General features: G+C 42.0%; 2 protein-coding genes across 3 annotated transcripts; one reads left to right on the top strand and one right to left on the bottom strand.

The window, feature by feature from the left end:
* Positions 1-379: 379 nt before the first annotated feature.
* mrps31 (mitochondrial ribosomal protein S31) lies at positions 380-3,610 on the bottom strand. The gene is made up of 7 exons (XM_031857013.1): positions 3,292-3,610; positions 2,117-2,608; positions 1,832-1,984; positions 1,562-1,705; positions 1,400-1,476; positions 985-1,125; positions 380-900 (listed from the first exon to the last, which is right to left on the bottom strand). Exons 1-7 carry the CDS (start codon positions 3,402-3,404, stop codon positions 665-667), a joined length of 1,356 nt encoding a protein of 451 aa, XP_031712873.1. The 5' UTR covers positions 3,405-3,610; the 3' UTR covers positions 380-664.
* A 122-nt stretch (positions 3,611-3,732) lies between these two features.
* Positions 3,733-8,876, top strand: taf6 (TAF6 RNA polymerase II, TATA box binding protein (TBP)-associated factor). Of its 2 annotated transcripts, XM_031857295.1 has the most exons (15): positions 3,733-3,927; positions 5,011-5,168; positions 5,307-5,393; positions 5,483-5,636; positions 5,736-5,792; positions 5,899-6,018; positions 6,148-6,269; positions 6,467-6,544; positions 6,653-6,754; positions 6,847-7,029; positions 7,128-7,202; positions 7,297-7,422; positions 7,606-7,779; positions 7,867-8,058; positions 8,316-8,876. In XM_031857295.1, exons 2-15 carry the CDS (start codon positions 5,013-5,015, stop codon positions 8,586-8,588), a joined length of 1,899 nt encoding a protein of 632 aa, XP_031713155.1. In that variant the 5' UTR covers positions 3,733-3,927; positions 5,011-5,012; the 3' UTR covers positions 8,589-8,876. The 2 variants fall into 2 exon arrangements, with proteins under 2 accessions (XP_031713155.1, XP_031713156.1); XM_031857296.1 differs by having other exon boundaries at positions 3,733-5,168.
* The last annotated feature ends 377 nt before the right edge of the window (positions 8,877-9,253 follow it).

The raw sequence follows: 9,253 nt of genomic DNA, 5'->3' as shown, positions 1-9,253 counted from the left end.
CGCCGAGTGTTTTTAGACCAGAAGGAATCTGAGTGGTACATTGTTAACACGTTTGTTTTTTTTCCCACTTTAAAAGCACTTCCCTTACAAAGGGCACACGGTTCATGGTCTCATTGCCCTCCTACTGTGAACCTGATCTGAGGTCCTAGATGCTTCGCATAAGTTATGCTTGTTTTAAGACCTGCCTGGAAAAACACTATTAATCAGGCTCAAAGGTGTTTGGATGACCTTTTGCACAAAAATAACACAAAAAATGTTTTCTCACCTTTCTTTGAATGTGAAGGTCTTTAACCAGCTATCCAACTAAACAGTCCACTGTTGTTTTTCAATGTAAAATAAAGGTTGAAGGAATGAAATGAAAAGCAAAAGACCATGCCTGTACTTTTGTTGCTTTATATTGTATGTATACTTTGTACAGGCAACATCTCAACAGTTGTTCTATAGTCCGATCAACATTTTAGAGACAGTACACACTGTTCAATGTTCGACACCAGGACGCAGACTTGATGCCCGTCCACTCTAACAGGCCTCCTGGAAGAGTTAAGAAATACAACCTGTGTGAGTAAAAAACGATCATAGATGCAAAGCCCCGCTGACTAAACAGGACTTAGTTTAATGTGTCCACATTCAACAAATGTTGAAAACGTATGCAATTGTCTTGAGCTCAGTTGAGGTAAACGTCAGCCTCCTTGAGGACTTCCTCCTTCTGGTGGAAGTAGTCTCTGAACCAGGAAACGTGTTCCCTCTTCTGTTGGATTGTCAGGAAGGGGTTTCTGGACAGACCGGCCACCACGAGCTCCATGAAGTGACGCACTGGTCCCTGTCGGGGGAAACCCTCCTCCAAGTGTTTCTCTAAGAAGATGTGCTCGTGGAACGGGACACCGGCTTCCTCCTCGAGGCCTACCATAGAGCGAGAAGACTCTGTCAGAGTGTCATTTTGTTCCTCTCTGTACATTTAGCGAGAATACAGCATTCGTTACTCACCAACTTCATTGTTGACGGGGTATTGCCACAGTTTCCCCTCTTTGGTCCACTGGATCATTTCCTCAAGCCCGTTGCGGGGCTTTTGGTTGGTCGACAGAGACAACTGAATAGCAAAGTCCACGTCCCATAGAGTTGGCCGTGCTGAAAATATGACGACCGCAGCGTTACGGGCAGATGTCCCGATGAAGTTAAAACCAAGAGCTTTTGCAAATGTCACGTTAAGGAGAGACAGCGTCCGCCTACTTGACGACATCTCACGACAATAAGCAGTAATGAAGGCTCAATTCATAGTGCAACAGTTATTTCTAAGGCTTAAAAGTATCAATACAAATAACACCATAAATCACCCACTGTAGGCAAACACAGTCAATAAATAAAAGTAGACTTATTAGAAACATTTAAAATTCCTTATTACCAACTGTTGATTCAACTCCATCTTCATCAGCAGTGGGAGAGAAGACGTTAAGTCTTTTCCCTGTGAACAAGTTCCTCCTAAAAAAAAAAAAAAAAAAAGGCACATTAAACACACGGTCCGTCTGAAAACCTATACGAGTAAAAACATGAAGGAAGTCTTTACCTCCTCCGAACACCGTCCAGCTCAGCAGTGATTCCTCTGTCGTGCGTGTATCCTCGCCCGTCGTCATCAAAACGGATCTGATTAGCTGGCCGAGCGTTCTGCCGGTTGGGATTCTTTCCGACTTTCATGTCAGCGATTATTACTCTGAGGAAAAGATTGTTTTTGATTATTCCATTATACAGAATGAAAAAGCAGATCAAATATCACAGTCTCATTTAAATACTCAGCCTATTAACATTCGTATACTGGAGACCTATACTAGACACACACCCGAGGTTGTTCACGTCCCCTTTCTTCTGGGCCTCAGTGATGGTCTCGTGCTGCCTCAGCTGCTTCAGCAGCTCAGACTCAGCCTGGCTGCGGTCAGGCAGAGTGGAGGCAGCGGCAGACGCGGCTGCAACCAGTTCAGGATCCAGTGTCTCTCTAAAAAACAACAACAACACAGTGGACGAAGAGAGACCGGGGCTTCAGATATCCTCCCGAGATTAAGGTGTAAACTCAAAGAAACCTGCACTTTAACAAGGCAATGATGAATAACCTGAAACCTCCTCTCACCTCTGTGATGAAGCCTCCACTGTAGCCTTCTGAAACATACTGATAGTGCTCTCCATAGCTGCTGGCTTTGACTTGGGTGTAGACTCATAACTCGGCTTCACTGTCATGTTTTTGAGCTTCCTCTTACTAGTTACTTCCACCTTCATGGCTCCAAGAAGGTCGAGGAGACTCTCTTTCCCGCTCTTCGCTGCATCAGTCTTCACTTGTTTTGACTTGGCCACGACCTGCTCAATTTCAACATCCACCTGCCGCTGCGTGGTACCTCCCTCGTCGGTCTTTAACACTGCCGGCTCCTCCTTATGTTCAGCCATCTTGGTAATGTTGCAGTCATCTTCGGCTTTCTGTGTAACCACAGTTGGAGTTTCTGTTGGCTCAGTGTCTTTATCTATATTTGTTTTCTCAACTTGATTAGAATCGGCACCATTGTTTTTCTTTTCACAGAGTCTTACTGAACTTGTGCTGAGGGCTTTGACTCCACCTCCATGTGCAACCCTATGTTTAGAGAAGAAAACAGAGTTAATAGTTATAGGGGTCTGACTTGGGAAGGGATGCTAGAGGCTTGAATAATAAAACAACACTATTATTACAAATGAAATACAAAAAAATACAATAATTAGTTTAGGGATGGGACATGCCATCTTAAAATAACATGATAGAGCAGGGATTTCTTTACAATATGATATTGATGATAATAAAACACTTTATTACTAATTGCAGCAACAGATATTACATTGTTTGGCTCTTTCATAGACACTCTACATAATAGCAATAGCCTGTGAGCCAGTACATGGTGGGAGGTAGAGACCATGATAGCTTTTTTAATTAACAGTAACTGTCTGTCAGCGAGACGTTAAGTTCTCCTGTCACAAGATGGCTGCTGGTACCATCTTCTCTAGATTCACATCATTTTGCAGATGGAAACTAGCTGCTAGTGATGAACCTGAGCCTCTCAAAGAAGTGTCAATCAAAATGTCCCGCCCCTTTAGTGCAGGTTAAGTAACTTAATAGCTAACATTAGCTGTCCAAAGGACACATTTTCAAGGTATATAGAATGTAAATTGTTGTCACTATACAAAGTTTTTAATTTACCAAAAATACACCCAAATAACAGCCCAGTACGTAGCTGACGTTGACGCGTCACTGTGTGCTTCATATTCACTCACAGCCAAACTCACCTTAAGACTGGAGCTGCAGACTTGTCACATTTAGCTGTAAACACACACGACTCAAATACACTGGCTGAAGAATGTCTAGCCGTGCACACTGTCCGGAATATAAATCTATACATGATTGCGTCTTGTAATGTCCTTCCACGCTCCTGACATTTGTCTCCGTTGCTACATCATAAGGTCACCGACGTAAACTGGAGGATGACATTAGTTCCGGGCACCGTAGTTCATGGTGTAAAGGGTACTTTCCATAGAGGAACTGACATTTAGTTAAGTTATATTGTCAATTTATATAATCGTGGTATTGGTTATTTTGCCGTTCAAAACACACTTCCCGTAACTGACTTTGGATAATTTACTTTTCGATAAACGGTTGCTCCAACGGTCCAGCGTTGTGAATCATAGTCTCGCGATATCACAACCGAACGTGACTCAAAATGGCGACGGAACATAAGCGCTAATTCACGAAAGGAGGTCCCAGCCGCAATCCGTGAATTAGTTAGTTATTTATATCGAAAGATGGATATTCATAGAGAAGAATTAGCTTTGCGAAATAATTATTGTTGCAAATCCCAACATTGACGGTTTTTATTCGCGTAAGTTCCTGCTTAAATTCAGAAAGGAGAGGACAACTTCACACAGGTAACATGTCATCGGAAGCTAAGTTACTAGCATGCGAGCTAAAACACATCATATCTAGCTCGCTGTAAGTTAATATTAAAGAACTATGCAGTCGTTAAGTGGCTTACAATCATCACTGTTAAGATGTTGTGCATGAAGTCGTTGCACTTGCATGGATACATCGTTACTTTAGAAGTGGCTTCAGCATTGTATGCTGCTAGTTGATTGTTTTTCCGTTAGAGTGGATAACCCGCTCTCTGTGGAGCTCACTGTTTATTTACACACATGAAGTATAAAACCCTTTTTAAAGTGTTTATTCTATGGACTTTTTCATGTCTGCATTGTAAACAAGATTCAACTTAGAATCAAAGTGGAGGTAATCAGGATTATAAGTAAGATATTTATAATATCGTATCGTAACGTAATAACCATCAAGTCGATAACGTTATTTCCTTCAGGCATCTATGCTGACATTACTGTTTTGACTTCATGTATAGCTTTGGCTTTATGTTTGCGGTTGTTTTCTGGTTTAACCATGTTAAAGAGTTGTTTGGGTGTAGTTAATAGTGTAGTTGTGGTCTCATGCACCATATAGCCTTCCTGCACTCTTTGTATTGAGTTTCTCGTGGGCTCTCTCACTAGCTGAGATGTCATAAGTCCTTCGTTTTCAACATCGACTTCCTTTTTTGTCATCATCCCACGAAGCTGCATTGAAACACCCAGGTGTGTGCACATTGTCTCACATGTCAGCCATGGATACCTGTAACGTCTTGAGTGATGTGATTGGCCTCTTGACACTATCTTTTTGATGATTGCAGATACATAGTGAAGTCATTTTGTTGAAAATATCTAAATGATGAGCTGCAATAAGACGCATGTTCTACTATTTACATTTGGGGAATCGGAGTAATGACGGAATAGAAGTAAACAATAGGCTGTGTGTACAATGTTTGCTGAACCATCACATAACTATATCAAGACTGCTTGTCAAATAACATGTCAAGATGCTGCGTTTGTCTCCTGAATAAGACGAGTACATCTGTTTGAATATTTTTTGTGTGCACATTTGAGGGGTGTTATTCACAGACCTGTGTCCTTTGTTAGCCATGGCGGAGGAACGTCGGCAGAAGCAGTGTTCGGTCTCCCTACCCACAGAGTCCATGAAGGCCATGGCAGAGTCTATGGGAGTGGGGCAGTTACAGGAGGAAAGCTGCGCTGCCCTCAGTGAAGAAGTCAGCTACAGAATAAAAGAAATTGCACAGGTAAATGATGGATGATAGATGTAGATATTGTCTTTGTGGGTCTGTAAATTGCTCTCAAACTACATGCTTGATTGTCTTTGGCATAACTGACACATGATCTTTATATTTTGTATTCTTTCCTTTCTCCTGTTTACTTAGGATGCTCTCAAATTCATGCATCATGGGAAGAGACGTAAATTAACCACCAGCGACATAGATAACGCTCTCAAACTAAAAAACGTGGAGGTAAGAACTTGCATACTTGCTTGAAGTGGGTCTTGTACTCTGATTTCTTTTCAACTTCTGTGTTCTGAATGCATTTCCTCTTGTTACAGCCCCTGTATGGGTTCCAGTCGCAAGAGTTTATCCCTTTTCGCTTTGCAAGTGGTGGTGGAAGAGAGCTTCATTTCTATGAGGAAAAAGAAGTCGACCTCAGTGACATTATTAACACGCCGCTCCCCAGAGTTCCACTAGATGTGTCTCTCAAAGGTACGCAGATGATCAGTATTACATGCCGTTATACTCCAGGATATTGTGTTGTCTTGTTTTGACTCTAAGCTCATACACCATGCTTGTTTTAATCCACAGCCCACTGGTTAAGCATTGAGGGGGTGCAGCCTTCTATTCCAGAAAATCCACCACCAGGTCAGCCCTGTTTTAGATTTGTTTTCTATCTTGAAAGACCAAAAAAATACATATACATTTATCTGCAGGAAAAACTTAATATTTGGTTTTATTTACTGTTTTTCAGCACCAAAAGAGCAACAAAAGGTTGAATCTACAGAGCCGCTCAAAGTCGCCAAACCTGGTCAAGAGGAGGACGGCACGATGCAAGGCAAGAGTCAGGGGGCAACACCTGCTGATGGCAAAGGTCAGTATCTCGTGTTATATTAGAATGAAACTTTTCTCTATTTTCTTCTCCTGTCCCCCTGCCTTCCTCCCTCCCTAATCCATTATGATTTTGCCTCCATCATGCCATGTTTACATCCGTCTCTTTCAGGAAAGGACAAGGGTCTAATAAGGTTGAAGCCGCGCAGCACTCACGAGCTGTCTGTGGAACAGCAGCTCTACTATAAGGAAATCACAGAGGCGTGTGTGGGCTCCTGTGAGGCTAAAAGAGCGGTAAGTCTGGCTTGTCTGTCTGTTTATATGGTTTCTTTTTTCTACATGCTGAGTAACAACCTGATAACCTTTTCTTGAATCATTTTTGACTAGAAGTTATATTGTGTGTTTCATTAATTGGCTTTACATTGAAGAAATAGTGGTCAAATAGTAGTTTTAACCTTTTTCTGATAAATGTTTGCTCTTGTCTCATTCAGGAGGCTTTACAGAGTATTGCCACAGATCCTGGACTGTATCAGATGCTTCCAAGATTCAGCACATTCATTTCTGAAGGAGTGAGCATCTTTTCCCTCTTCTCCTAATGTTCTGAAACATTACTCACCTTGTATATAATAACCAAGCATACCTGTGCTGGAAGTACTGACTTGATGTTCTCCTCAAAGGTTCGTGTGAATGTGGTGCAGAACAACTTGGCCCTGCTGATTTATTTAATGCGGATGGTCAAGGCTCTAATGGACAACCCCACGCTGTATTTGGAGAAATACGTGAGTACAGAAAACAAACACATTTGTTGAAGAGTATAATCTCAACGTTTACTTTTATCCTCATGCTTATATTTCTCTATCTGTATTTGCAGCTGCATGAGCTCATCCCAGCTGTGGTGACGTGTATCGTGAGTAAGCAGCTGTGTTTGCGACCAGATGTGGACAACCACTGGGCTTTACGAGACTTCGCTGCTCGCCTCATGGCCCAAAGTTGTAAAACTTTCAGTACTACGACCAACAACATCCAGTCCCGCATTACCAAGACCTTTACTAAGGTGATCACTTTGTTAGATAGATAACTGTTACCCTCATTAACATTATATCACTTTTTAAAACATTTCACATACTAAACCAGACTGACTTGTTTCCTCAGAGTTGGTTGGATGAGAAAACGCAGTGGACGACACGTTACGGCTGCATCGCTGGACTTTCTGAACTAGGACCTGATGTGAGTGGGATTCGGTTTCCTTTATGTAGGTCTTTATCATTTTGACTCTTTTCAATCGGCACCAACCTCTTAATTTTATTTCCTTCCCCTGCAGGTGATTAAGACGTTGATCCTTCCTCGGCTTACTATAGAGGGTGCTCGCATCAAAGCAGTGATGGAAGGACCAGTGGTCTCCAACATTGATAAGATAGGAGCGGACCATGTTCAAAGCCTCTTACTGGTAACACGTTTGTGATTATTATGCACTGAAAAGTAGACGACTTCCCACAGATTATAACACATTTGTATACTATAACAGTCAAAGCGTTTCACTAAAACATGAGGTTCATCAGTAATTGTTTCTTACTTTGTATTAGACGAGCACTTAAGTGTAATGTTAACAAAATGTGTTTTGTTTTTAAAGAAACACTGTGCAAGTGTTATTGCCAAGATCCGACCTCAGCCCGACAACGCGGAACAGTATCGGACAGACTATGGGTACCTTGGACCGATGCTCTGCTCCCATGTGATGAAGGCCAGGACTCAAGCAGCACTGCAAGCTCAGCAAGTCAACAGAACCACATTAACAATCACGCAGGTACATTTAACACCGATACAAATGTGTTCTGTTTAGTGAAGTCAATTGCTGCTGTTGATTCGTGAACGATGAATCCTGTTCTTGCAGCCTCGTCCCACCCTTACCGTGTCGCAAAGTGGGTTAAGTGGGTCGGCAGGACCGCGCACTCCCAGCATCATCAAGGTCCCGAGCTCCCTCACCCTGATGTCTCCTCGACCGGGGACCCCATCGCAGCCTTCTCCCCCGGCAACGAAATACATCGTAATGGCAACCAGTGCCGGAGCCTCCTCAACTCAGCAGGTACTTTGATTTATTTAAATTCAGTTTAACGCTCATCGCAACGTTGCTCTACAGCGCTACAGGAAATCTCCGCAGGGTAACTTCTCCTGCCTGTATTGATAAGATAGCAGCTGCAATTTCAATTCAGCCATTTTATTAATTAGTTATGCCATTGGTGTGAAATTTAACAGGTCTTAAATGAAAGAGGATTTACTGAAACCTTTCTCTTTAAAATCATAAGAGTAATTCATACATCTGTCTTTTTGTCGTCCCTCTAGGTTATCACCCTCAGCTCTTCCCAGTCAGCCTCACCAGTCACTAGCACAGTTCCCAGTGCCATGTCGACCTTTCAGTCTGGCAGCGGCCCTGGTCTGACAGGTTCACGACCGATGCAGAAGTACATAGTTGTATCTCTGCCCTCGTCTGCCTCGTCCTCTTTGGAGGCTAAGAGCTCCGTGCTACCAACCTCAATTTCCTCAAACCCACTCGAAGCAGCGTTGAAGCTAGACCGGTCCGAGTCTCCCGGAGCAAGCACACAGTCGCCACACTGAGACTTGTGTAGATAGTGGGGATTTTTACCATGTTGATACAGCTGAACACTCGGAGTGGTTCGTTGAGGCTGAACATAAAGGGTTAAACTCTGGCATGGTATGAAGGGGAATATCTGAACTCTTGACTGATGAAGAGCAAATGTGACTAGACATTGTAAATATGTTAATGCCCAATGAAAACTCAGGTCCAGCTGTGAGATCTGTAATGTTTCAGCTTATATTCTAATTGATTCCATGTTGTTTTTTTTACTCTAAAATAAATCAGATTTTGTATGAAATCCTTGTCTGGATGTTTTTTTTATTTTTTTTTTATATTTCCATTATGATTTTTAAGAAAAATGTTGTGTACAGTTTGTCATTAAAAAATGACCTTGTTTATCAAAACCAAATATTTGAACAACTGTTTAAACAAACTGCTATTATTCTCTGCAACTGGCTTGGTGTCATCACGGATCACAAGCCCGTTTAAACCACGTGAGTGTTGTAAAGAAGAACTATTATGGACTTCCTGTCTGTGGTACGGTTTCAAAATTGCACGTTTACATTTTTTTTAATATGTAAAGGACCTGTGAATGAAAATATACCACTAACTATGGCTATTAAATCTATGTAGCGGAGTAAAATAAAGTAGCATAAAATGGAAAAAAATTCAAATAAGTACATGA

Source organism: Anarrhichthys ocellatus, unplaced genomic scaffold, assembly GCF_004355925.1.
Source record: "Anarrhichthys ocellatus isolate YVR2014 unplaced genomic scaffold, GSC_Weel_1.0 scaffold18, whole genome shotgun sequence".
NCBI classification, from domain to species: domain Eukaryota; kingdom Metazoa; phylum Chordata; class Actinopteri; order Perciformes; family Anarhichadidae; genus Anarrhichthys; species Anarrhichthys ocellatus.
Note: the sequence above shows the minus strand (reverse complement) of the source record. Positions and strands in the feature narration are given on the sequence as shown.

What these genes read in the sequence shown, in the direction of transcription:
- mrps31 (XM_031857013.1), bottom strand. Translation starts at nt 3,404, where the DNA reads ATGTATAGATTTATATTCCGGACAGTGTGCACGGCTAGACATTCTTCA. An exon ending in TCTGCAGCTCCAGTCTTAAG is followed by an intron (nt 2,609 to 3,291) that starts GTGAGTTTGGCT and finishes CTCTAAACATAG; the next exon opens with GGTTGCACATGGAGGTGGAG. An exon ending in TGGAGTTGAATCAACAGTTG is followed by an intron (nt 1,126 to 1,399) that starts GTAATAAGGAAT and finishes TCATATTTTCAG; the next exon opens with CACGGCCAACTCTATGGGAC.
- taf6 (XM_031857295.1), top strand. Translation starts at nt 5,013, where the DNA reads ATGGCGGAGGAACGTCGGCAGAAGCAGTGTTCGGTCTCCCTACCCACA. An exon ending in AACACCTGCTGATGGCAAAG is followed by an intron (nt 6,019 to 6,147) that starts GTCAGTATCTCG and finishes CGTCTCTTTCAG; the next exon opens with GAAAGGACAAGGGTCTAATA. An exon ending in TTTCTGAACTAGGACCTGAT is followed by an intron (nt 7,203 to 7,296) that starts GTGAGTGGGATT and finishes CTTCCCCTGCAG; the next exon opens with GTGATTAAGACGTTGATCCT.